The sequence below is a fragment of the Phycodurus eques genome, chromosome 1, assembly GCF_024500275.1.
Source record: "Phycodurus eques isolate BA_2022a chromosome 1, UOR_Pequ_1.1, whole genome shotgun sequence".
In the NCBI taxonomy this organism is placed as follows: Eukaryota; Metazoa; Chordata; class Actinopteri; order Syngnathiformes; family Syngnathidae; genus Phycodurus; species Phycodurus eques.
Window position 1 is genome coordinate 21,510,186 of NC_084525.1, and position 27,854 is coordinate 21,538,039.

The 27,854-nt window shown below is 40.5% G+C and overlaps 1 protein-coding gene and 1 long non-coding RNA gene across 9 annotated transcripts in view; one reads left to right on the forward strand and one right to left on the reverse strand.

The window, feature by feature from the left end:
• Positions 1–27,854, reverse strand: part of LOC133405698 (diacylglycerol kinase zeta-like) — a 114,665-nt gene that overhangs the window by 50,113 nt on the left and 36,698 nt on the right. For 4 of the 8 annotated variants that reach the window (XM_061682766.1, XM_061682764.1, XM_061682772.1 and 1 more), the window contains exons 2-15: positions 21,229–22,392; positions 16,891–16,999; positions 16,080–16,175; positions 13,833–13,910; positions 11,635–11,691; positions 6,803–6,871; positions 6,646–6,717; positions 6,422–6,538; positions 4,379–4,450; positions 3,209–3,307; positions 3,034–3,116; positions 2,905–2,965; positions 1,915–2,028; positions 813–950 (exon numbers count right to left, since the gene is read on the reverse strand). In XM_061682766.1, coding sequence (XP_061538750.1) covers positions 813–950; positions 1,915–2,028; positions 2,905–2,965; positions 3,034–3,116; positions 3,209–3,307; positions 4,379–4,450; positions 6,422–6,538; positions 6,646–6,717; positions 6,803–6,871; positions 11,635–11,691; positions 13,833–13,910; positions 16,080–16,175; positions 16,891–16,999; positions 21,229–22,226 — 2,163 coding nt within the window. In that variant the 5' untranslated portion in view covers positions 22,227–22,392. The remainder of the gene's footprint in view (positions 1–812; positions 951–1,914; positions 2,029–2,904; positions 2,966–3,033; positions 3,117–3,208; positions 3,308–4,378; positions 4,451–6,421; positions 6,539–6,645; positions 6,718–6,802; positions 6,872–11,634; positions 11,692–13,832; positions 13,911–16,079; positions 16,176–16,890; positions 17,000–21,228; positions 22,393–27,854) is intronic. The other 4 variants (XM_061682769.1, XM_061682770.1, XM_061682768.1 and 1 more) reach the window with 2 other exon arrangements.
• LOC133405784 (uncharacterized) lies at positions 18,351–26,275 on the forward strand. The gene is made up of 6 exons (XR_009768993.1): positions 18,351–18,402; positions 20,454–20,555; positions 21,496–21,565; positions 21,654–22,238; positions 22,667–22,759; positions 26,176–26,275. It is a non-coding gene; the product is annotated as an uncharacterized LOC133405784 (long non-coding RNA).

Here is a 27,854-nt window from a genome sequence, read left to right on the forward strand (position 1 = left end):
GATGAATGACTGGAGCAATGCTATTGATGGTGGTGCATGTGTTGATGCATTCTGCTTGGATATTCTTAAGCATTTAACAGTGTGTCTCATGTTAAACTCTTGCATATGCTTCAATCGTATGGCATTGCTGGTTAACTGCTTAAATGGTTTCAGGCATATTTGGTTGGGCGGAAAACAGTTTATGACAATTGGAAATAAAAATTCAGAACTAATGTCCTAGTGGATATGAACTTTCAATTATTATTTGAATATGCATTGTCGGATCGAACAAGGGGTCACAATTTAAAAGTCCAGATTAAATGTACTAATTTGGACCTAAGGAAATGTATATATAAATATATATTTTTGTAACAGGGTAGTACCATTATGGAATAATCTTAGTCGTGGTATTGTTAACTCTTCCACACTCGCAATTTTTCCAGGACGCGTGGCTAATTTATCTTTTGATTAATTGTGGGACTGGGGGTAAGAGACCGGACAACGGCCCACCTCAGTCCTTGCTGGTCAGTTTACTTTGCCTGGTTAGTGTGTCGAAATGCATTTTTATTTAAATTTACTGTATGTATCTGTTGTTTGTTTGATATTGTGTAATTGTATGCAATGTTTGTTGTTGTTGACCGGCTAAGAATAAACTCAAACTCAAGAATGATTCTTGTTCATTAGTCCCCTAATTTACCCAAATGACGGAAATCCGATTTAGTTTTTTGACTGCCAAACTGTTCAGAAGAGTCACTATTATTACTTTTTATTATTATGGGCCTACAATGTGACCGTGTTTCAAAAGTTAGTGCTGAAAATGTTTTATGGCAAACCTTATCGGTTTGCTGCTCATCCACCTCAGCCCCAGCACTGTGATTGGCTTCAACCTGTAGATTCCACCTGTCAAGCTGGACCACAGTTCCATCCTCAACATGAGACAGGATTTTGGACAGAGGTTCATCTGTATAGCCCTGTGCACAAATATATTGAAAATCATTCACTATTCACTATTAAAACTTGTCTATTCAGTAGGGGTGGGAAGCAACAAAGTTTACTGTACATGCATTTATTTTTCTGACGGTTCCTTACTTTTACTCCCTACATTTAAAAACTGATCTGTTCTATCCACACCTTGTCAAAATACATTTGTCTCTCTTTTCAAACTCTGTGGACGACACAACGTAAAATAGAATAAAATAGAGAGGTAAAGCCAACTACGGTTGAGATTTTGATTAATTGAGACCTTGGGGACTTTTTAGGCGGGAAAAAAAAACAGGACAACATGGAGGACCCTATATGACCCAGGAAGCATTAACCTATGATGCAACAGATTCGAATAATCACACTTTTTCCCATTCATGGCTTATTGAAGAGAATTGTTTGATGTTGTCGACTCCAAGACTGATTTGCTGCAAATGCGTTGTTTTCTTGTGCCATCTTAAAAACTACCAGTTGCTGGCAGTATTAAAAAACTCTCCGTCTAAATGTGAAAAGAACACATACAGATAAGGCGTATTTTTCCAGTTATTATCATTTGCCAATTTAGCATTTTTTGTTAGTTCACAACATTAGCAAAGCGATGGGAACATGTTGATTTGATGGCATAAGGGGCTGAGCCAATGCTAGCTAGCTGTTCTCTCTTTTAAGTATGAGCTATTGAAGTTAATAAAAGAGGGACTACTTTGTTTGCAGAGGAGTTTCTTTCGTTGTACCAATTGAATAAAACTGTTTTTGTATGTAATTGCCACTAAAACTAAATTTCTACTTTAGTACTGAAATACTGTTCAGAGTCTTTGCTTTTGAATTTTTACTCAAGTAAAGACGCTGAATCAGTACTTCTATTTTAACCAGAGTGTATTTTTTTACACAAGTGTCTGTACGTCTATTTAAATACAGAGTGTGAGTACTTTTGCCACCTTTGCTCTTCGGACTCACCCCTCCCCAGTTGAGAGTCCTAGCAAGGTCATTTCCTGTCCCAAGTGGTAACACTGCAACAGGAGGTTGAGGATTCAACGCAAGTTCATCAAGGCAGGAGATGATCCACCCCACCTTGTTTTACACACATGCACAGGAGAGTAAAAAATATTAGGAAGAGCTTTCAGCAAGATGCAGTACAGTTCTAGACCACTGCAAACTATAACCACAACAAAAAAGATACAGTAAAATATTGTTAAATGAATTACACACGGAAAGTACCTCTCACACTGGCCATCTAAGACACCTTTTTGTCAGCTCGCTGTCATTTGTGTAAAGTACCAATGCAGGATGAGGGTTTCAAGTCAAACCAGGAATTTGCCAACTACATTGGAGGCGGAACGTCGCTAGCCGCGACCAGAGTGCAAAGTGTAACACACAAGACTCGTTGCCCACACCGCTTTGTGTCACACTGACACTGCCACACATCTACCATAATTTCTTGTGTACAAATCGCACACATGTACAATACGCACCCTCAAAGTTGACCTCAATATTCTGGAAACCCCTTCTACCTATTGCTGCTATCAATATGATCAAAACATTAAGTATTATCTGTATTTTATTAGATTCTTAAAATAATTATTCTGCTCTGTGTGCACGTGCTGGCATACTTGTATGTAATTGTAAACTTTTGAGCACAATTGTACATATCAGCAGTCATATGTACCCCTGTCATATTGGAATGAAAACGTACACCTTTTTCATAACCTGTAGGTGGCGGTATACATTCATATCATATCCTCATATGCACCAATTTACCAGGAATGCAATGTAAAAGCTGCTATTGTCGATTAAAGCTAAACATTATTATCTTTGTAGAGGCAGTATATTTAATACTTTAATGCTATTTAATAGCTCTTGCATTAGATATTTCCTTCTGCAAATGGTCACAACGTTGATAATAAAAATGGTGCAAGTGTAATTTATGTATTTACTTCAAGTACTCACAGTTCCATCCCCTCCACAGGCCAAAATCCTCAGGTTATGAACTTTACGATACAGCTCCAAGCTAGAAGTCATAAACCAAGTTAGTGGTTAATCATATAAGAGTATTTGAATACTTCTGTAAATAATTACCCCTCTTTGGGTCCTCCCTGGCCCAGATCAAAAACCTGCCTTGGATTTAGATACCACATGAAAGACTGAAGGATTTTAGTGCCCTGTCAGATGTGTAAAAATAAATAAATATCACACTCAAACACCAGGCAGAAGCCAGACAAACCCAGAATCTACTTTAACAAATCTTCAATACCTGGTTTCCACCACTTTTGGGGTTGACAAACACCACCAGTGGTTTCATCAATGGGGAAGGGATGGGCCGGATGATGAATGGCTTCCATTGTCGTACATCCTGTGATTAACCAAAACAATGCAACTAAAAATTATAATTCATTCAGAAAATTCTGAAATTGAGTGTGAATGACATATGTGAAGTCATCACTGAGTCAAAATGCAAGGAGGAAACGTAAGCACATTAACATGGATTAACAAATCAGTGTAAAAATCAAGTCATAGTAAAAATATAATTCAGAGAAACTCTTAGACGTACAGGACAAAGTGCTTTGAGAGATACAGTACGTGATATCGTGTGTTAAGTGAACCCCGTTGGGCATTCACAAATTTGCCTATTTGTAGATTTTTGGGCGGGGGCCTAACCTCCATTATTTGATGAAAAACTCACCTCCTCACTGTTTATCTGTCTCATAAAAATATTACTTTGGTGCCCTCTTGTGACATCTTGGGACAATCAAATATGTTGAAGTGAGGGGAGGAGCTTCATTTAGTCAGGCCATAGCCTTGTGTATTAGAAAAAGTGTTTTGCCTTACACACCTTTTTGGGTGGGCGTCAGTTACTCACAGATTTTCGCTATTCGCAACCAGGCTCAGCCCCTATTCATGGCCAATAGCTCGGGTTCACTGAATTCTGGATTGCACTTCTTTATGGATAATTTAGCTTAGGTAATGGTGAAGAGGTACGATCTAAGTTTGAGAGTTTTAACTTCTCTCTACTCCTTTTCAGACCAGCAGTACACAGTCTTTCAATATGGGATATTTAATATAGTAATCTTTTCATTATTTTGCTTTTGTACTATGTTTGAAATAGAACGTTCAATTAATCAATCAATATATGGCAGATAAAAGTTATTTTCATTTTGAAAACAAGAAGTTTTATGTATCAAAAAGGTCAGCCATTTGAATGAATACTTTCTTGTCAGAATGAACTACGGTTAACGTATCAAAGCATGTAATACCGATTCCCAGATGCCACATAAATGTATTCCCTGGGGGCTGTAAGCATTGCAATCCGCCTTGTCCCACATGGGTTTAGAAAGAAAACTCTTGTGAAGGAAACTATCAATGTTGGAAAGCAGAAAGTTTTTGAATGCAGATTCATCAAGGACCATACATTTTGCTAATGTACCTCAGCTCCTTTTTTACTACTTTTCCTCTTGAAGGATGTCCTTTTTTTCTTCTTACTTGACTTCATGGATGCCTGTTTGAAAGAAGAGCATAAGTCAAGGATGCTGTGTAGAATGTTTAATGTCAACATTTTACACCATCCATCTATATTAAATATACAGTATTCCATTCTATAGCAAGGGCAGGATGGCAAAGAAGTGGGTAAGACGTCTGCCTCACAGTGAGAAGGTTCTGGGTTCACAAGTTTTCTCCAGCTTCCTCCCACATTCCAAATACTGTACAAGCTTCTAATTGAAGACTCCAAACTGCTGTGAATGTGAGTGTGACTGGTTGTTTTTCCATATGCGCCCTGCAACCGACTAGCGACCAGTCCAAGATGCACAATGCCTCTCACCAAAAGTAATCTGGAATAGGTTCCAGCTCACCTGTCATCCTAATGAGAGCAACCAGTATAGAAAATGGATAAATGGATGGAAATCGATAGCGATTGATGGAACCCGCGCAACACCAAAAAAATAGTTTTAAAATGATTCTTTTCATGTCAAATATGGCTAGATCATATTTTTTAGTGATTAAATCATGGTATCATTTTGTATCTATATTATTTTATAAACAAATATCCATCCATCCATTTTCTACCGCTTATTCGAGGTCGGGTCACGGGGTCAGTAGGTTTAGCAGGGACGCCCAGACTTCCCTCTCCCCAGCCACTTCATCCAGCTCTTCCGGGGGATACCGAGGCTTTCCCAGGCCGGCTGAGAGACGTAGTCTCTCCAGCGTGTTCTGAGTCGTCCCCGGAATACCTCACCAGGGAGGCATCCGAATCAGATGCCCCAGCCACCTCATCTGGCTCCTCTCAATGTGGAGGAGCAGCGGCTCTACTCTGAGCCCCTCCGGATGACCGAGCTTCTCACCCTCTCTATAAGGGAGAGCCCGGACACCCTACGGAGGAAACTCATTTTGGCCGCTTGTATCTGGGATCTTGTTCTTTCGGTCAAGACTCACAACTCGTGGCCATAGGTGAGGGTAGGACATAGCTCGACCGGTAAATTGAGAGCTTCGCCTTTTGGCTAAGCTCCTTCTTTACCACAACGGATCGATACAAAGTCCACATCACTGCAGACACTGCACCGATCTGCCTGTCGATCTCGCGTTCCATTCTTCCCTCACTTGTGAACAAGACCCCAAGCTACTTGAACTCCTCCACTTGGGGCAGGATCTCATCCCCGACCTGGAGAGGGCACGCCACGCTTTTCCGAATGAGGACCATGGTCTCAGATTTGGATTCAAAATAAAAAAGTAATATTTTAGAGAGAAGTAGTCATAAACAATACATACAGTATACACATATACAAACAATAATATAGTTACACATGTGTGCGACCCTCTTATAAGTGTGGCTGTGTCACATTCAAACTCATGTTAATTGTGACGTGTGTAAATGAAACAACCTTTATGTTTGGTCATTTTTTTTCCGTTTCTACAGACACTGATTGATGCATTTAAAATGATGGTCTGCACACCAGAAAGAAAGCAGAATACATTTAATTCACTACTATTAGAGCAGTCTTGACTTCTAATCTCCAATTCTAAAGTCTTTACACTGGCTTCTAGTCAGCTTTAGAATAGATTTTAAAGTTCTGCTACTGGTCTACAAATCCCTAAACGGTTTAAGTCCTGAATACATGAATGAAATGCTAATGGCTCACCTGCTACCAGTTAGCAACAAGTCAGTAGCAAACCACATCTTGTTCAATTTCCACAGCGAAATAGGCTGAAAGGAGCATTATAGTTTTATACCCAGTGCATGTAAATTCTGATGTCAAAGTCGTAAAAAAGTGGGTAGAACTGAACTGTCAATTAATATGCATGTAGATGTACTGACAGATCTTGTTACATCCATTCTTATGTGTGACAGTGTTGCGGTCACAGCTAGGAGTGTGCCAAATGTAAATTTCGAGCAGTAGCAGCGGACACATGATGTAAACCTAGAAGGTGTCTGGGCAGACCTCAACTCTGTAAATAAACCATCACCAACTCTTACCTGGCAACGTCGGACTCGAACAATCCATGAAGGTGGAACTACGAGGGCAGCGTGAGCTCCTATTGGACAGACCTCCTCAATTTGGTGCAACATGAAACAGGACACCTTGTTGTGGAACTAAAACAGGGAAGTCAATTTTCTTAGGACAATACCTTTTTTTTGTTTGTTTTAAAAAAGAGTTTATAATAAGGTATTTAATAAGATAAGATTAGAAAGATTCTCACCGCCTGTTTACACCAGGAGCAGCTAATGGCAACAATCTCTTTACTGTGGAAAGCAAACTTCTGCTGGAAGCCCTGAACATCACAAAAAAACTTTTTAACTATTAATAATGAAGTGTTGAGAGGAAAAAATAAATTTAAAAAAATCACCACCACCCACCTTGCCACATTGTTTACATTTTCCCTCTTGTCTTCTTCGATGCACCCAGTGATGACGTACAACGTTCAGCTGGAAGGCAAAATGACCAGGGCTTATTTTCAAAAAATAAAATAAACTTTAACTTGACACACATTTAACTTACGTGTACTGGGAATCAGCTGTCAGCTAACAGGTTTTCTTTAAAACACAATCTGCAGTAGCACCATCCTTGTGTTCTGGTCAAATTTGACCGATTTAAAATTTGTATCTGTGAAAGTTGTAATAAATTTGTTCAGATTGACCTAAGACTTTATGATTTTATGACAAAGATAATTTGAACACACAAACAAAATTATATGAATTTAATTTTGTGAGTTTAATTGAACTTGTACATTTTGAGGCTTTGCTCACAGTTCATTGTGTGGCAGCACAGTGGCAGGTCGATATACAGTAAGTGAGCTTCTTAATTACATATTTGATGGTCACTACATTAATGTGAGGGGAGAGGCCAGGAAAACGACAACCCTGAGGAGGAAGTGTAAGAAAGCGAAAACAACAGAATACAATTCAGACCAACAAATAACTGATGAGGAGGAATTCAGTGATGAAGAGGGTGGCCATTGCTAAGGTTGCTGTCACATTCAAGTCAAAGAATTGAGACTTATCCTGGTCTTTTACGGGCTGAAAATATCATCGGGATGAACCCAGGACCTACAAAATATGCCATGGACTAATAGCATCAAATCCTTCTTTGAACTATTCCTTTAGTCCATTGTAGATAATTGGAAGTTGCTTACCCAGTCAGACACACAGATCCAGAAACCCCCCCCCCCCCCAAAAAAGACTTGCAAATCGACCTGGTCTTGAAGAGCAACGACTCATGACTTCACTCGGACTCGACCCCATTGACGGCAAAAGACTTGCCACTTTTACCAAAGTATTGAGAAACAAACACTCTTCAGCTGTCTCACAATAGCTCAATATGCCAATGTTAATTTTATTCTAGGGATTTCAGAACGATGTAACCATTAACCATGGACCAGCTCTACACCCTCGGCAGGGTCCTCGAGTATGCATGGGAGTTCGCCCAACCAGTCTACATGTGTTTTGTGGACCTGGAGAAGGCGTTCGATCGTGTCCCTCTGGGAGTCCTGTGGGCGGTGCCTCTGGAGTATGGGGTACCAAACCCCCTGATACGGGCTGTTCGGTCCCCGTACAACCAGTGTCAGAGTTTGGTCCGCATTGCCAGCAGTCAGTCGGATTCGATTCCGGTGAGGGTTGGACTACGCCAAAGCTGCCCTTTGTCACTGATTCTGTTCATAACGTTTATGGAGAGAATTTCTAGGAACAGCCGAGGTCTAGAGGGGGTCCGGTTTGGTGGCCTCAGTATTGCATCTGTGCTTTTTGCAGATGATGTGGTTCTTCTGGCTTTATCAAGGTGTGATCTCCAACTCTCACTGGAGCGGTTCGCAGCAGAGTGTGAAGTGGTTGGGATAAAAATCAGCGCCTCTAAATCTGAGACCATGGTCCTTAGTCAGAAAAGGGTGGAGTGCCCTCTCCAGGTCGGGAATGATATCCTGCCCCAAGCGGAGTAGTTCAAGTATCTTGGGGTCTTGTTCACGAGTGAGGGAAGAATGGAACGGGAGAGCGACAGGCGGATCGGTGCAGCGTCTGCAGTGATGCAGACTTTGTATCCGTCCGTTGTGGTGAAGAAGGAGCTAAGCCGAAAGGCAAAGTTTGCAATTTACCGGTCGATCTACGTTCCTACCCTCACCTATGGTCACGAGCTGTTTGTCGTGACTGAAAGAACAAGATCCCGGATACAAGCGGCCGAAATGAGTTTTCCTCCGCAGCGTGTCCGGGCTCTCCCTTCGAGATTCGGTAAGAAGCTTGGTCATCCGCAAGGGGCTCAGAGTCAAGCCACGCTCCTTTGCATTGAGAGGAGCCAGATGAGGTGGCTGGGACATCTGATTAGCATGCCTCCTGGACGCCTCCCTGGTGAGGTGTTCCGGGCATGTCCCACTGGGAGGAGACCCCGGGGACGACCCAGGAAACGCTGAACAGACTATGTCTCCTGGCTGGTCTGGGAACGCCTCGGGATCCCCCAGAAGAGCTCGGATAAGCAGAAGAAAATGGATGGATGGATGGTAACCATTAAATTGATGTTCTTAATGGATATCATTCAGATGGAAGTATCTCACCATACTAAAGCTTAATTAGACCTTATTTCTTTTAACAGTTAACGCCCTCTTGGGCACATCCAAGTAGAGGAATCGGCCAGGAAGTCACTCTTTCAGACACTACGTAATGGTTTTGCAACAAAAATCAACAATAAATGTGGCTGTTACATACAGTGCCATGAAAAAGTATTGGCCCACTTTGTCAAATTCTTATATTTTTGCACAGTATCTCCACTTTAAGGATTAAGATCATCAAACAAATGTAAATATCAGACAACTATAACCCAAATGAATTTAAAATGCTGCTTTAAAATGTTGATTTCATTTATTAAGGGGGAAAAAAACCTATTCAAAGTTAGCTGGCTCTGTGTGAAAAGGTAATGGCCCCCTAAACCTAATAACTGGTTGGGCCGTCCTCAGCAGCAACAACTGAAATCAAGCATTTTCTATCACTGGCAATGAGTATTTCACATTTCTGTGGAGATATTTTGGCCCACTCTTCCTTGCAGTATTGTTTAAATTCAGCAAAAATGGAGGGTTTTCCAGCATGAACTGCCTTTTTAAGGTCATGCCACTACATATCAATTGAAATCAAGTATGGAGTTTGACCACTCCAAACCTTCATTTTGGTTTTTTATTTAAGCCATTCAGAAGTTGACTTGCTGGTGTGTTTTGGATCATTATCCTGCTGCAGAAACCAAGTGTGCTTCAGCTTGAGGTCACAGATTGATGGCTGAACATTCTTCCTCAGGATCTTCTGTTAAAGAGCAGAATTTATAGTTCCAGCAATCAAAGTTGTCCAGGTCCTGAAGGAGCAAAGCCGTCCAAGACCATCACACTATCACCACTATGTTTGACTGTTGGTATGATGTTCTTTTTCTGAAATGCTGTGCTACATTTATGCCAGACTTGATGAGATACACACCTTCCAAAAAGCTCAACTTTCATCTTGTCAGTCCATTTAATATTCTCCCAGCTTGACTTCACGTATGCTTGTTTTTGTTAGCACTAGCAGCTAGCTTTGTCAGCGATCACGCAAATAGTCACACGACGGGCCGGCCATGAGCTGTCTGGGCTTCCTGTTTATTACAGTCTGGTTTAGTCAGTATAGTGTTCTTAAGAATCAGTCTTGTATTTATTTATTTTTATTCACTTTATTTAGTGATCAGCACGTAACTGCTGCTTCCAGACCTGGAAGACTTGCCGTGTTAAATGGAACCATGAATTCTGCTGTCTATCAAAAAATCTTGAAGGAGAATGTCTGGCCATCTGTTTGTAACATCAAGCTGAAAAAAACTTGGGATTTGCAGGAGGGCAATGATCCAAAACACACCAGTAAGTCCACCTCCGAATGACTGAAGAAAAACAAAATGAAGACTTTGAAGAGGTCAAAGTCCTGACCTGAATCCTATTGAGATGCTGTGACATGACCTTAAAAAGGCGGTTTATGCTTGAAAACCCTCCAATGTGGCTAAATTACAACAATTCTACACAGATGAGTGGGCCAAAATTCCTCCACAGCACTGTAAGAGACTCATTGCAAATTATCGCAAACGCTTGATTGGAGTTGTTGCTGCTAAGGGTGGCCCAACCAGTTACTGGGTTTAGGTGGCAATCACTTTTTCACACAGGGCCATTTTGGTTTGGATTTTTTTTCTCCCGTAATAATAAAAACATTCTTTTAAAAACTGCATTTTGTTTATATGTGTTGTCTTTGACTAATATTTCAATTTGCTTGATGATGGAAAACATTTATAAAAAAAAAAAAAAAAAAAAAGAAATCAAGAAGGGGCAACCACTTTTTCACACCTCTCCTTCTTTTCTTTTCAGCTTGTCCCTTTAGGGGTCGCCGCAGCGTGTCATCCTTTTCCATGTAAGCCTATCTCCTGCATCCTCCTCTCGAACACCAACTGCCCTCATCTTCCCTCACGACATCCATCAACCTTCTCTTTTGTGACTTGCAAAGCAATGACTTGGTCCCACCTCTGTATCTAACCCAAGTCCAAACATTACAGTGGATGAGCATCAAGTCGCTTTTAGGAGATTCTGCCCTTTCAAGCAGGATATGAAACGTCTTCTAAGACAACCAAAACAGTCCAGTTGCGATCGATTTAATGCACTGAGAATGAAATGACGTGGATGAATGAGAATATTCACAGGTTGTTGCTAGTGGTTCGTTAATGTATAAAACATTTCTCTTAGAATATTGTGAAAATATCAAGCGCGGGTTTGGGTTAACTTCCTTTCTACACAAATATTCATGGTCACTTTTGACTGGGAACACAACAGGCTATACTTTTTGCGACTGTATAAAAAAAATAAATGGTTTCACAAAGCCATTGATAACTCTGACCAAAAGTCAGAGTTATCATCTGAATATTTCCTATAGTCAAACTACTCCAGTAATTGTGCTTATTAGAACTTGCTTTCAAGTGGATAAGATCACATCAATGAGGCAAAGAAGCCACTAAAAACATATTGAAGTTCTCAACTTGTAATATTCACTAAAAGTTAATCAAAAAATCTAACTCAACAAGTTGTGATGATGTCAATTAATACAGTTTTTTTTATGGTGAGTCTTAGTGGAACGGGCATATCTGACCAGGAACACAAAATTGTTAAAAATGAAATGAACACAAAATGAGGGTTAACAATAACTCACTCAGAACTCACCTCTCGAATGTTTTTGAAACTAGAGTCCCTGAAAGATGGCTTGCATCTGAAATTAATCTAGAAGAAAATAGAGGAAGAATACAGATGTGGACAAAGTACTGTACGGTAGTCTTATCATCACAGAATGATTTGCACAAACAATCACAGCAATACTAAAAGATTTCCAGGGAGAAATTCAGGCAACTGGCCAAATTTCAGTACATTTGCACAAATGAGATCTAAGATTTGTCCCTTACAAAGATAATAATAATTACTGTATTATTATCAGTACTCACCGTGGATGGGGACCGAGCCTTGTCGCAAATTGTGAAAAAACATGAGTAACTGATAATATTTTTATATTTCCTAACTTTAAAGATTGAGGCTGCTAGAAACAAAATCAGTGAATTCACATTTCATTCTGGTCCTGGGGTAATTTAATGAAGATTCTTCTTGTGAACTTTTCATAATAATTGTATTTGATCGGATAATTCTAAGTCACCTTTTAAAAGGCTAATAGTTGGTACCTTCAAAATAAGAGCGACACTATCAAAATGGCGCAGCCTGTGTATTACATAATGGTGTCATGTGTAAGGTGCAAAATACCAGCTTCTCTTTTTTGCGCAAGGATGACATGAGGGTTTCAACTAATCCTTCTCTTCACATTTGTCTGACCTCCACTTTGAGGGTACAATCACAATCCTGCTTTATTATTTTGCCTGTATCGTCTTGTCCCTCTTTAATAATTCTCGTCTACACTTTTAGCTTGAGAACATATTTCATGCCTGCATGAATACATGTTTGGTCTTCATGCAGGGTCTAACCATTCATTTAGTCTACGGATCGAAGCATCACAGTAAAGAACCAATGTTTGAGTGAAGCGAGAGCCAATGGGAGCCAAAAAGACTAAATGCATTCATCTGCGTGGGTCTTTTACTCATGATCAAGATTTATTATTTTGTTGAAACCAACCATAAAAGCACTACTTTTCTTAATATGACATACATACATTAGCCCAGTAGTTCTCTAAGTTTTTACTCAAAGTACTACCTAAAATTATACTTTCCTAGCCACGTACCACCATCATGACCAATATTAAAATATTATCCCGTAGGAATCCTTAATGTGTATCAAAAACAAGACAGAAGTATGTAAAAACCACACTGTATTTAATACTATTGTAAGCCACCGTAACTTTATCAACAGTTTGAATATTAACATTAGCATTAAATATAGAAATTATGATTAAATAAAAATATATTGTACATCAAAGATAAATGAAAATGGTACCCAAATAAAAGTTACAAAACAAAAACAGTTCTTAAAGATCAAATGCAAATGTGTTGCACAAAAAGTTAAATCAAACTGAACTTTACTTGGGCAGTGGTTCTTTCACGGACCACTAGTGGTACCAGTACCACACTTTGACAATCATTACATTAGACCTGCCACACACTGCACGATGCAGTAGAACCTGACTGGACCGGACCATCACATAAAAATAAGAGTTGCCGACGCACTGAGCGACTGGATATATGGACGCCTTGAATAGCGAGCCTGTATAGGCGTTTGATGCTTTACAGACAGTATATTGTACTTGATCGCATTTCTTGAACCATATAAAGATCGCTTAACAGTTAAGGAATAAGCAGCTAGTTAAAAAGAATGGATATGGGCGAGAAAAGTGTGGATATTTTTAAAGAGTGTACCTGATTCCATTCATTTGAACATACAGAACATTATTCTCCGATAATCGCTGAAAAACTCACCTATGTGTTTTTTGTGCTCTTTGTAAAATGCTGGAAGATGTAACAAGATGGCACCGAAGCCCAGGAATTATGTTGAGTGATACATCTCGACAGAGAGACAAGGTTTGAATATTCGGGATGAGCCGGAGTTGTCAGTGGAAGTTGCCACCTGTGCATGTACACACGCACTTACTGTAGGTGCATTTTTTTAAATAAAATCTGTAAGCCTATTTAAACTATTAAAATGGGCAATTAACGTTTTTAAGGAGGTCAATTATTCACTGTTTTATTTGCTATTCATGGCAGGGTTCGGTCGCAATTGTACCAACAATTTTGCCAGCGCATGTATCGGTATATATGTGAGGATGTATTAGCATTAATTTATGCACGCATGTGCAAGATTAAATTTGCAAAGATTCCCACTAAACTCAATTTATAAGCCTCAACCCTGGACAGAAATAAACAAAGTACCTTCTCCAGTTGTTCAATACAAATTGTGTGGACAACTATCTTGCAGGCAGCACACTTTCTCCGGGTGACTGACTTTTGCTGTGAAGAGTAAGAATAAGAATTACAAATTGTGTTTTTCTTTATTCACAGAGACAATTCACCTTTCACCATTAAAATGGTAGCATACTATCATGTAATACAACTGACTAAAATGCAGTTCTTTACTGAGCGAAGTCAAACAAATCCTACACCAGTTGCATAATTGTGCAGCTTGATATACACTCTCCTCCAAAAGCATTGGAACAGTAGGCAAACTAAGTTTTTAAGTTTCAGTTAAAGACTTAAGACTAAAAAGCTGAATATTAATGCAAGACTTAATATTTGGTAAACAATCTTTCACTTGCAATATTTTAATCAAGCCTCTGATATTCATATGTGATTGCTTTTCCAGAATTCACCATAGCCTCTTTCAATTGTTGTTTGTTTTATGGGGTTACTCTCTTCTTTAGCAGGTAAAATGCATGCTCAGGGATTAGGTCTGGCTACTGGCTTGGCCAGTTGAAAATCTTACACGTCTTGCCCCTGATGAACTCCTTAGTGGTATTGGCAGTGTGTTTGTTGTGAGTTGCTATTTTGCTACATGATAAAAGAATCTCCCAGTCAGTTTGGAGGAAAAAATTATTCTGTATACTTCTGAGTTCCTTTTGCTGCTGCCATCATGTCTTACATCAATAAAAATCAATGAGCGTTTCCCAGAAGAAGCCATAAAAGCCCACACCATGACAATAATTTCACTGTGTTTCACAGATGAACTTTTTTATTTGGGGTCATGAGCAGATACCTTATTTCTTGAAACTTTAGCCTTTTACATCACTTTGGCAAAGGTTCATCTTTGCCTCATCATCAGTCCATAGAAATTAAGGCTAATTTTCAGCCTGGTCTTCCTATTCTTCTTGCTAATACAAACCCCAGTTCTAAAGGAATTCCAATTGGGAAGTTGAAAAAAAATAAATAAAGGTTTATCAGTTTGAACATTAAATAACTTTGTAGTGTATACAATTGACAAAAGGTTGAAATTTGATTTGCAAAACGTATTCTGTTTTTATTTACGTTTCACAAAAGGTCCCAACTTCATTGAAATTGTGGTTTGTAAATAGATTGATTTCTGTATATTCGCACTTTACTGTTTGCCTCACACTTGCTTAGTTGATTAACTAACCAATGACTGACAAGGAAGTTTGTCATTGGGACATAGTCCATGTTTGACTAAATCAGAGAATGACAAAATCAGATGGGACCACCATCTTGGTATGTAAGGAAACAATGGTAGGTAGATACAGCATAGTCCAAGTCTCCTAGATGTGTAATTTTAACTCTAACAGTTGTTTTCGGGTCTTTATAGCGCCAAATGGTTGTATTGGCTATACTTCATGAGCAATGGCTCTGATTAATTCTCCACTTTCTCTCAGCTTTACAATGTTTTTCACTCACAGACAGCTCCCTGGTATTCATGTTGGTTATTTTTCTACGAGAATCAGCTTTATCAGCTTTATTTGCCAAGCACTGTATGTTACAAGACACACAAGGAATTTGTCTCGTAGTTGGACCCACTCTAGCATAACAACAAAAAGGACATTTAAAAAAAATAAATAAATAAATAAAAAATAAAAAAGTTTTTTAAACTTATATTTCATCATAGTGGCTGTTTATTGTTATATTAATCTAGTCTAACTTGTATAAATGTAGTCTTCACAGGCAAAACTCAAATAAAAAACTGAGCATAGCTATTTAGCCCCAGTTATTGTCTAAAAATTCAATGTAACAGGACGCACCTGGGAAATACAAGAACAGTCAGTCATGTGTTCCAATACTCTTGCTCATATGAAAAATCACAAAAAGTTGACATCTATTGTGTCTCAGATCTAAATGTAACTACCAGGAAATCAAAGCTGAAATGTAGTTCTTGTCTCATATCAAAAACCCATGTTTTAAGTCTACAGCAAGAATAAAGGTATTTTCCTCACGGTTCCAATATTTTTCAAAGGGAGTGGAGTGTATCATAACTTTGTGTGCATGCAACTGTCAGAGCGCCAACATGTGGTCAACATACATGGGAGAGATGGAGGTAGTGACGGACAGATACTGTAGCTCAATGGAGGTAGGGCTAGAGGGAAAGATAGAAAGATGGGGCGGATGGACAAATGGACGGCGAGACAGAGAAACAGTAAGCATGAGGGGAATATGAAGATATTACCATGCAATACTAACCAGTGCTTTGGCAATACAGTGCTGTTCTCCCACATAACAGTAGTCTCCAGACACATTAGTCTCAAACCAGATATGCTCTCCATACTGAGCAGACTCCTGTTCAGACAAACGTACATATATTTATATAGAAAGAGATGGAGAAAGAGCGTCACTGATGGTCTTGTGGTACACTCGCCTGACTTTGGTGCGGGCAGTGTGGGTTCAGTTCCCACTCAGTGACAGTGTGAACGTGAGTGCGAATGGTTGTCCGTGTCTATATGTGCCCTGCGACTGACTGGCGACCAGTTCAGGGTGTAGTCCGCCTATTGCCCGAAGTCAGCTGGGGTAGGCTCCAGCACCACGCGACCCTAACCAGGATAAGCGGTGTTGAAAATTGATGGATGGATGGAGATGGAGAAAGAGAGTTAAGTATCCATCCATCCATTTTCTGTACCGCTTATCCACACTAGGGTCGCGGGCATGCTGGAGCCTATCCCAGCTGACCCTGGGTGAGAGCGGGATACAACCTTAACTGGTCGCCAGCCAAAACGCAGGGCACATGGAAACAGACAACCATTCGCACTCACATTCACACCTACGGGCAATTTAGAGTCTTCAATTAACCTAGCATGCATGTTTTTGGCATGTGGGAGGAAACTGGAGTACCCGGAGAAAACATGCAAACTCCACACAGGCAAGGCTGGATTTGAAACCAGTTCCTCATAACTGTCAAGCAGATGTGCTAACCAGTCTACCACCGTGCCGTCCGTGAGTGAAATATTGAGATAGAAATTGAGACATATTGGTCCTTTGACTGGATAGTTCTACTCACAGTCCAGTCAACAGTACTGCAGATGCTCGCTTCTGGTTCTGGTCGGTTTAAAGATGATGTACTGGGCTGACAGGGAAGATGGTGCAGGCCAGATTTTGCTATTGCTTTCCTGGAAACAGGAAAAAAAGACAAGGAAAATCAAACCGAGTGCCATAAACAATGTAGTATATAGCAGAATTACCAGAGTTTACATCTTGGTGTTTCAATGACGTTTTCACAATAGTAATTTTGACACAGTAAAGCAATAAATAGTAGACTATTAACTATAGCAGAATTGTGCAAAAAATACTATATCAATTTCCACAGAACTTTACGGAGGGGTGGCACATGGACCAAGAAAGAACCAATTAGATTCCACTGAGAATGAAGATAAAGGAATTTATTTTCACCATCTGAGTCAACATAACATCACTAGAACAACCAAGTGAAATCAGCTTATGAACTAGGATGAAGCCAGCAAACTAACAAACAGACAACAAACACAACACTGGTCTGCACTCTCTGAGAGAAATCCACCATATTCAAAATTTCCTTCCTGGAGAGAGCTTTGCGCCGCCTTCAATGCAGCCACTTTTCTGTTTTTCTCCTTTCCTTCATGGTTCTTGCAGTCTTTATTTTTTTCCTTCAGTTAGGGCCATATTCTCACATTCGTACACAAGTCGATTTTTTCCACACCTGGCTTGCTCACCCTTCAAGGTGCGCAGATTCTCCCGCAATGACTTCTGTCACACATCCTGTGCGTACCCAGCTTGTTTGCGCATAACGGCTTGAGAGGCGTGACTCATTTAAGTCTGAAAGAGGATAATTCCTGGAAAGTAGTTTTCCTGAGACGTGAATGCCACTGAAATCCATTTGAAAAACATGTCACACTCGAAATGTGAAATCAACCTCTGCACCGGAGAAGAAAGTTAATCATCGCAGCATTGCTGTTGACGTGCCCACCGCTTCAATCATTAGCAAAATTGTGCTCCTCACTGAACGCATCCGTTTTGATTTTTCACATTAGTGTGACAATGAACGAGCGGGAGAAGCTGATGCGCTCAACCAGTAGCAGCAACTCCTGCTCATCTCCGAGGACACGGGGAAGACGTTGCGGTATATTCAATAAAACAATACATTCTGTGGTCACAGTGTCCTGCCTTTAAATAGAGTAAAATTTTGAACATCCCTAGAAATGCCGATTGAAAATCCTTTAGTGTACTTGCGCTTCCGTCCCCACAGGTATTTCGTTGGCCATCCTGTTGTCATACAAATTTACTTCTCTAATAAATAACTTTCAGTTGAATGTTGGTGGTAAGAAAAATAAAAGAAAACTTTGTGACAGTGGCAGTTTGAATATGTTTGATGGCTTTTCAGGAGTCTCTTTCACGTCGTATGGCGCATATTGCAACTTCCTCCAAAGTGCCATATGATGTTTCACCTCCACGGGGCGCTGTATTAACAACAACCTCCAGAGTGCGGAGAAAGAAAGGTGCTTACATCGACAGAAGAATGGGTCATATTCTTCCGTTGGTAAGTTTGTATTTTAAGAGCCCTCTTGCGCTTTCAAGGTTCGCCGATTCACCCGTAATGATTTCTGACACACCCACCGCGCATACCCGGCTAGTTTGCATGTAACGGCTTGCGAGGCGTGACTCATTTAAGTCTGGGGCTCGCTGAAATTCCTGTGTCATGGCGTTTTACTTAGATGCATGAATGCTATAGAAATCCATTTTAAAAAATTGTCATACTGAAACTAACTCCTGTAGAGGATGGAAGTGAATCGTCGCCAGTGAGACACACAGTATGTGCAGCGCTCATGGAACAGGCTACTATGAAGTAGCATGTGTTTTCATATTCTGTATTTAATAAATCCAATACAACTAATTTAACCATAACGCAGAATATTGTGCTCATGACTGAATGCATGGAGCTGGCCCGCATCAATAGATAAGCGAGTTGTTGATCAGCGTTTCCCACCAACCATGCTGGTGTACCTTAAACAGTTTCCACGACAAACAATGATTTAGATCACATAAACAAATGACTCAAACTGTAATTCATCCACATTATCCTCATCATTATGGGGGGCGGCGCATTCACTAGTCCGGTGCAAAGACCATTGTGCAAGGGGCGCCGAGACTTCAAGGAGTGTATGGAGTTTAAAGTGACGAGTAGTGCGATTAATCTGGGACAATGTTGATTGTGCAAATGTTGCACATACTCCTCAATCATTGTGCATATGGAACAGATGCTACTCTGGCATGAGTGGCCAGTATTGGTCAACAACAGATATGGAAATAGTGCAGCGTGTCGAGACTACTACAGTGAGTGCACGAGTAATATATAATTGGCCCCACAGAAATGTGACAACGAACTCAAGTAAAAAAATTGCCATCATGTTGTAATTGAATTGTAGGTTAGGTGTTTAAGAAGTTGATTGCATGAGGGAAGAAGCTGTTGGAATGTCTGCTACATATTAGAGAACATTTGATTTGTAATAGTGGTTAGTTTTCTAGTTGAACACTGCTTTGGATCAACGTGCATTTGGAATATGACAGGATATGATCATGGTGATGATGCAGAACACCCAATATAAACATTACCTTCTGTAGCATGAAGAAGCCTTGTGTAAGGTCGATGTTACACAAACGTAGCATACTGGGTGCATAATAACCGGCATATCCACATGGATGTAATGCCAGAATGATTTAATTAAAAAAAAAAAAAAAAAAAAAAAATGGATTCCCCAAAAACGTACGGGACATAGTGGTACAACGGATCATCTTTGATCTGTGAACTCTCCACATTTCGGCACACACGTGGTCCACAAATGGGTTCAAGAGTATGTGTGTGCAGTGTGGAGTCACCTCCAAACCTCTCCGCTCATACACAGGAAGCATTAGCATGAAAAGATCCCAGAGCCCACACAACTAGCTAACGTTATCTAATATGAGCTCATTTCTACATTTGCAGATACACTCTTGCATAATAACACGACTTACCCTTGACTAGTCCATATTGTTATTTTGAAAACTAAAACCTTGCCACGTGAGCAGAGAGGTAGCGTGCGCATGAGGAGAGAAGTGTGGAGGTGACACCACACTCCACGCGTACCCATCTCTATTGGTTTGTATCGAGTGGAAAAAAAAGTTTTGCGTGTTCAGACAAGGGCAGCATGTTTAATGCACACTCACTATACGCAGCAGTAGATGCTAGCCAGGGCAAAACAATAGTAACGAAGCAGAGAAACTTGAAAACCCTGTTGTGTCATCTCAGTTGCATGTAAGACGAAGCTTGCCCAACAACCTTATCATCGTGCCATTTAAGCAGCACCCTGGTGCACAAAACAAACATGCAACGGGATTAAGCTATTAGAAAAGATATTGGGGTGTTTATTGGTGAAGACATGAGGACATACTCCATTGTGCAAAACACGTTATGAAATCCTGTTGCGCACCTACTTCTGTATAACGATCCGAGCAGAGTCTTTATGAATAGGAAAAGAATTTTTTTTTTTAATTTTGCCAGATATTGTCTGTTGTGCTCACTACAGACAAACATGTCCCCTCTGCGTCACACAGGCATACATCTGGCGCAGGCAGCCTCCTGACGCAAACAGTGACTGAGTGGAAGATAGAGAGACCCAATACTAATATCCCAGTCACCCGAGATTATCAACTCAGGTATGCTTTGCTTTCTTCTTTTTCAATGATGTGAACATTGGCTAGTGTTTAATCCATTAGCCATGTTCAAAGCAAGAGCCTTATTCCTTAAATTGCTCTTTTTTTAGATGTTTTTCATTCACGGTCCATGTATAAAAGGAGAAAGTATCATGCCGCACGTTGCGCATTAAGTTGCGGCCATATAATTTAAATGGCCATATTTGATATTTTGAGTTGAATGTTGTTTTTATTTAATGAGCAAGTGTTTTACAAAATAAATGGTCTAAATTCTATTTGTTTTGTTTTTTCGATCGATTGATTGATTATCTGAAAAATAATCCAGTCCGTGACCTCAAAACTGTGATCCCATCCGAACAGTTTGATCCGTTGCAGCCCAAAGTCAGCTAAACAAGGTGTTTTCATAGCAATCATTAGAAAGTATTTTAGTTATTTGTTAAAATGGACCGGTTGTATTGATTTTTAATTCAAATTCATTATTTATGTATTCCTTTCTTCTGTTCATGATGTGAGCTTCTGTGGGAGGCAGTCCTGAAAAGCATGCGCACCAAACAACAACCTCAGGTTCTCGCCTGAGAACAAGACAAAAACAAATGTATATGCACTCCTAGGCAAGACACTGAATGTAACACATTGTGTCTGAATGGGTGTTTATGAGTGATACTTTATTACGTACGATAGGAAGTTCTCCCATGTTTCCAGATATGGATCATAGTATGTTGACCCTTCTGATCCACTGAGAGGCGAAGAGCAGCTTTTAGGGACGGTAGGTTCACAAAGGAATGCTTCGGGATCCAACTTCAGATCTCCTGAGGCCATCTGCCTCAGACTGAGGTTGCTGGTGGAAGTATGAAATAGTGTTTTTAGAGCTTGAGGACCTTGACTCGACTTTCGATGATTATAGCGACCATAAAGTCCATAATGCATTTCACTGTTATGATAGATGGATTCAGCTGGGAGGAGATGTGAGGAGTTCCGTCTTAGACAGCGAGGAGGTCGGAGGAAGTGCCTGGGTTTGTTGCGTTCCGTCAAAACCGCTTGGGTTGCATGCACTCGAGGTCTCTCATCTCTTTTCCTTCCTGTTTTTTTCTCCACTTCCAGGACGCTGGCTTCCTCACCATCCGACTCAGCGTCGGAACAAAGTGAGACAGTTGAATCTTCCAATTGCTTTTCCTTCGCAGCACTGCCCATGTGGACAACACTCGCAAGTAACAGGGAGGAACCAATCAAATGAGGTTCAATGGACTTTTCCTTGGTGGGGTGACAGTATCGCACCGCCATTCTTCGACGCCCAGCAGAGAAGGAAGTTGAAGAGCGTCGAGAACTATGTTTATATTGAAATGCTCTCCCTTCTTTTTGAAATGAGATATCTGCTCTCTCGAGTTTGGTTTCTTCAGTTGATTCGCTTGAATTAGTGAAGGCCTCATCTTTAATGGACTGTCGATTTTGTCCACAGGCCACCAAAATGCCAACACTGGGGCGCCTCTGATAAGGAAGCGGTGGCAAGCCACTAGAGGAGCGCCTGCTTTCTAGTAGTGCTACGGAGGGCAGGCCAATACTAGAACGCCTCCGTGCTTTGCTGACGAGAACTGCAGGACCAGGCTGACAGACAGTAGCAGGGTACTTCTGTCTCTTTTGCCATAAATGGAAATGACGCTGGAAGAAGAAAGCCATGCTGTTTGGAATGTAAGATGTGCTTGATCATAGTAGTGTCTTGTCTCTGGTCTTCTCTGACTGAGCTAAAAGTTCAAAGGTCAGCTATCAGTTCAGATGACACAACGGGAGCCAAAGAAGGAAGAAGGTCACCCACTGGTCCACCTCCCCAGGAAAACAGGCTGCTCTGAAAATTAAACAGTTTGGTAAATTTGCATAAACGATGACTTCAAAAGGGCTCATTATGTCTAAATAACAGTTATAAGATGCAGACCTGGCATTTGAATTAATAATTACTATTAAAAATATGTTAGTTTTCCCCATTCAACTCAATATGTCAAATGTAACATTTAATTGTGAAAGCAGCAATTTAAAAATTAATTCAATCAATGGGTCTATGATGCAGTGCTGTGTTGTTCAACATATGATTCATGTATTTAATATGTGCCTTCCTGTTGCAGGGTTTAGACACACATGCGATGTCATGACAACATGAGAGGCCGTATCTTTTGTGCAACTGGAAACAGAGCAATGAATGGCTACTTTGCATTTTAGTAAGTGTGGCAACGCAGGGGTAAAAAAACGTGCAGGTGCACATTATTGTTACCTCCACAAAAAAAAAAATTTTTATCGTCGTCATCAAGATTATACCCCAACAACCTTTGCAATAGATTAACATTTTATATGGAATTACAATTCTACTGTAATACTTGGCTTGATCATGGTGAAATTGACAAAATATACTTTAATAATCCAGGGCTGTCAACACATAGGTTCAATACTTTTGATAAGACAAAGCAGGGGGGGATTGTTTTTCCTCTCCAGTCCCTTTGTGTGTTTTTACCCTTCTCCAACACAAAGTCAACGGAGCTGTGGTCTAAAGCAGAACAGTACACAACAGTACTCACAAAAGGTTAGTGATATTTAGCGTGCAGGTGATATTTCAGAATTGATCTAAAATAAGCTATAACGTTGACAGGTGAACTTAAGTTGAATTTCTTTAGACCTTTGAATGCACATGTCCAATTGTTCAATGTTTTAGTACTTGTTGCACAACTTGCTGTACTCCAACAAGCAAAATTACAACAGGTGTTTGGTCCATAAATGGAACAAAAAAATTCCGTGTGTAATTAGAATTTATATTTAAACAGTCCGCTTCATCATGTTGTTTACATTTTGACATCATGAGGACAAGACGACACCCAACAATTGATCAAAAGTACCTTGCCATTGCAAGGCTTCAAACAGGATGTTCTCAGAAGTAAGTGGCCACTGGGTTTAGAGTCACAGCATGTCATCAGCAGATTGCACCAGAGATACAGAGACTGGAAGAGTTACAGAAAGCTATAGAAGTGGATGTCCTTGGAAATGTATTGGATCAAATAATTTTGCCATTCAAGCTATTTTTTAGAGAACAGCAAGTTGTGCAATAATGACTGGAAAACTGAACAGTTGCATTTCTGTTAATCCTGAAAAGACCAATATCTCAAACATTTAGTGAGTGGTGTTTGTGTTTTAAAGTTTACCAAATACTAATTAGCTTAAAAGTCCAAATCGTCATAAAGATCAAGATTTTTTATTTGACTGCAACGATATATGCTTGATTTGGTTTCAAAGTCGTCAAAGCTGTATTTAAAAAAATAAATAAAATGTAGCCAATCGCCTCTATGGTACAGGTTCCAGGAGTAGAGACTAATGTTAGTAGAATGCCAAAACCAGTGCTTTGGTCACAACAGCTCTGTTTAAAGAATTAGGGCTAGTAGTTAGCCTCTGACAAATATTTTTGTGTTAAGCTCAAATATTGATATTGGCTGACAATTTTATCTTTTGAGCCCTGTTCATTCTTATTTGAGCTTTGGTGTGTGTATCTTGTGCGTGCAAGCGTGCGTGTGTGCATGCGTGTTGCTATTATTTAACATCTGCTTCCGGAAGTTATAATCCCCTACCATGATTGGAGAAGAGGGAGAGAGATGCCAGATGTGACTACTCTTTAAATATATTATCCACCCAAGTTTGTACTGTATATCAACATATCTTGGGGTTTAAACAACACTATGTTATTGCATGGTGGGTAAATGTCAAAGTTATTTTAAATTTGTTTACTGGAGTTTTTTTTATGACTGATAGTCACTGGTCAAACAAATGTCACGTGTCTTGAGCTTCCACGAAAGAGAAGCTGCAGCATAATGGCTGAGTTCTGACAGGAAATGGTGGTTAACATGGTTCTATAATACCGACAAGCCTAGAACATTTAATGGGAAGTGGGTAAAACATCCTGCTGCACGCTCATAGTATGTCAAAGTGTACGCTAAATCCATGTACATCAAGATAATTTTCAGGCCGCTAAATGGAAACAAGGAAGGCCACTTTCAACCATCCACCCATTTTCTACACCACCAATCGTCACAAGGGTTGCTGGAGCCTATCCCAGTTCACTTTGGGCAAGACCATGAACTGGGCACCAGCCAATCGCAGACTTTCAACCACTAGAACTAGAAGTTTCCTCAGAAATGACTTAAGAGATGACATATTAATGAAATAAATTACACAGTTTTAAAATCATTCTAGTAAGGAGTCTGGCCAAATGGCCACTTTTATATAATTTATAGTGAGACCAAAGTACGAAAATGAGCGAGGAGAGCCTGAAGAAAGACATGTTCACTAACTCAGCGGTAATTCAATTTGGCTTCCTCAACCACAAGGACTTTAAAAGTAATCACTCTGCGGTGTGAAAATTTCACACTCTTCAACGCAATAGAACGCCGGGAACATTGTTGAACTTTAGCTAGCATCTTGAAAGAAAACAAACAGGTGAGCTAACATTAACTGTAAGTAACACCAGCGGATCTCAACTGGTCTTTCTGACATTAATATTTCTGGAAAGAGGTCATGGTTTGGTCATGGTTTTTAAAATTGATTTTTATGGTCTTGTCACGGTCTCAGCTTGTTCAAGTCCTGGTCTTGTGTCGGTCTCGACTTGTCTCCGTTTTTGTCTTGACTTGGTCTCGACTCCCAAATGTCTTGGTCTTGTCTTGGTCTCAGGCAAGTCTTGGTCTCGGATAGTGTGGTCTTGAGTACAACATTAGCAGGTACAGCAGTTTTACTATCGGCCAATCAAGTGGTCAGTAGAGTGTTGGTTTACCCGACATGGGGAACTCCACCCAAGTACTGTAACCAGTCCCCCAATGGAAGGGTGCTTGAAACCCGGGATGGTAACCGCAATGTTAGGAAAGTTCAATTTCTACATGAACTACTTTAAAGTTTAGCTCATAAATTTTACAATGAACTACTTCAGTTCACAGTTCATAATTTAAAAGTTCAAAAAGCTCACATTTCCAAAAATAAACTAGCTCATAGTTTTTTTCCCCCCCAAAGATGTTGCTGCAAGCTATTACCCTTGCCACCGATTCAGTCCACACTAGTAGCGAGCTGCATCTTTCAACCTAAGAGCACTGATTCTCAACCGGTGTGCCCCGCGGGGCACATTAGTGTGCCATGAGCGCTTTTCAGGTGTCCCGTGCGAAATTATAAAATTTTACGTAATTGCTCAAAAAACATTTTTTTTTTTTTTTTTTTTTTTTTTTTTTACAAGAAATAATGCATCTTTGTTCATCTATTTACGCTAGTGAGGCAAAGCGACAGACAGAACAAATAAATGCTCTTCTATTAGATGGCAGGAATTACATACAGTAATTAATGTATCCACTTTTTGTGACATTCTTGTTTGTTGGTGTGCCGTGAGATTTTTCAATTGTAAAATATGTGCCTTGGCTCCTTAAAGGTAGGACATCACTGCCTTAGAGTATATTTTCAAAGGCAAGCAAACAACTTGTTGCTTGAATGGTTTAATTAGGAATTATTAAAATAAAAACAGGACAGTAGTCCAATTAGGTGCAAATCTTTTTCCATGGTAGAGGATCTGTTTTGGCTCGCCGTTGCTGTGTCTTGATTTTTTTTTTGTCACTCGCAGTTGCACATGGTCAACCTTGAAAGGCTAGCAGGGAGCTTTAGTTCAATGCGCTGTTTCAGATTTGCTGATGACGTTGTTGATGTACGGCGTTGCTTCTTGAAACCAGGTAGGTAACGTTTACACAAAAAGTTAAGTAAGATCTTTCCCAACGGTATCCTCACTGACATTTTGCACCTCAGCGAACCCGACTGTCAAGCTCCTGAAGTTTGCAGATGACACCACTGTCATCGGCCTCATCAAGGACGGTGACGAGTCTGCATATCGACAGGAAGCGGAGCGGCTGGAGCTGTGGTGTGGCCGACACAACCTGGAGCTGAACACGCTCAAGACTGTAGAGATGATCGTGGACTTCAGGAGGCATCCTTCGCCACAGCTGCCCCTCACGTTGTCCAGCTGCCTTGTGTCAACCGTCGAGCCCTTCAAGTTCCTGGGAATTACAATCTCTCAGGACCTGAAGTGGGCGAACAACATCAACTCCGTCCTCAAAAAGGCCCAGCAGAGGATGTACTTCCTGCAGCTTCTGAGAAAGCACGGCCTGCCATCGGAGCTGCTGAGACAGTTCTACACAGCGGTCATCGAATCAGTCCTGTGTTCTTCCATCACAGTCTGGTTTGGTGCTGCTACAAAAAAGGACAAACTCCGACTGCAACGGACAATCAAAACTGCTGAAAGGATTGTCGGTACCCCCCTACCCACCATTGAGGACTTGTACGCTGCCAGAACTAAGACAAGGGCGTGCAAAATCCTCTCGGATCGTCTGCACCCCGGTCACCAGCTCTTCCAGCTCCTTCCCTCAGGTAGACACTACCGATCAATGCAAACTAGAACTAGTAGACATTCCAACAGCTTCTTCCTTCTTCTGATCAACTTCTTAAACACCTGACCAACAATTCCATTACAACATGCTGGCAATTTTTTGACTTGAGTTCGTTGTCACATTTCTGTGGGGCCAATTATGTATTACTCGTGCACTCACTGTAGTTGTCTCGCCATGAGGAGTATCTGTAACATTTGCACAACCGACATTGTCCCAGATGATCGCACTACTCGTCACTTTAAACCGCATACACTCCTTGAAGTCTCACCGCCCTTTGCACAATGGTCATTGCACCGGACTATTGCAATATTAGTCGTTCGAACTGCTCTAAGTGCTAGAGGACTCTGCATCTTTTTGCACAATTGTTTTTTGTCAATGTCTTTATGTCCCCAAAGTGTTCTGTAAATTGACTGTCTGTTATACTAGAGTGGCTCCAACTACCGGAGACAAATTCCTTGTGTGTTTTGGACATGCTTGGCAAATAAAGATGATTCTGATTCTGATGCTGCACTATTTGCATATACTGGCCACTCATGCCAGAGTAGCATCTGGTCCATTTGCACACTGATTGAGGAGTATCTGTAACATTTGCACAACCAACATTGTCCCAGATGATCGCACTACTCGTCACTTTAAACCGCATACACTCCTTGAAGTCTCAGCGCCCTTTGCACAATGGTCATTGCACCGGACTATTGCAATATTAGTCGTTCGAACTGCTCTAAGTGCTAGAGGACTCTGCATCTTTTTGCACAATTGTTTTTTGTCAATGTCTTTATGTCCCCAAAGTGTTCTGTAAATTGACTGTCTGTTATACTAGAGTGGCTCCAACTACCGGAGACAAATTCCTTGTGTGTTTTGG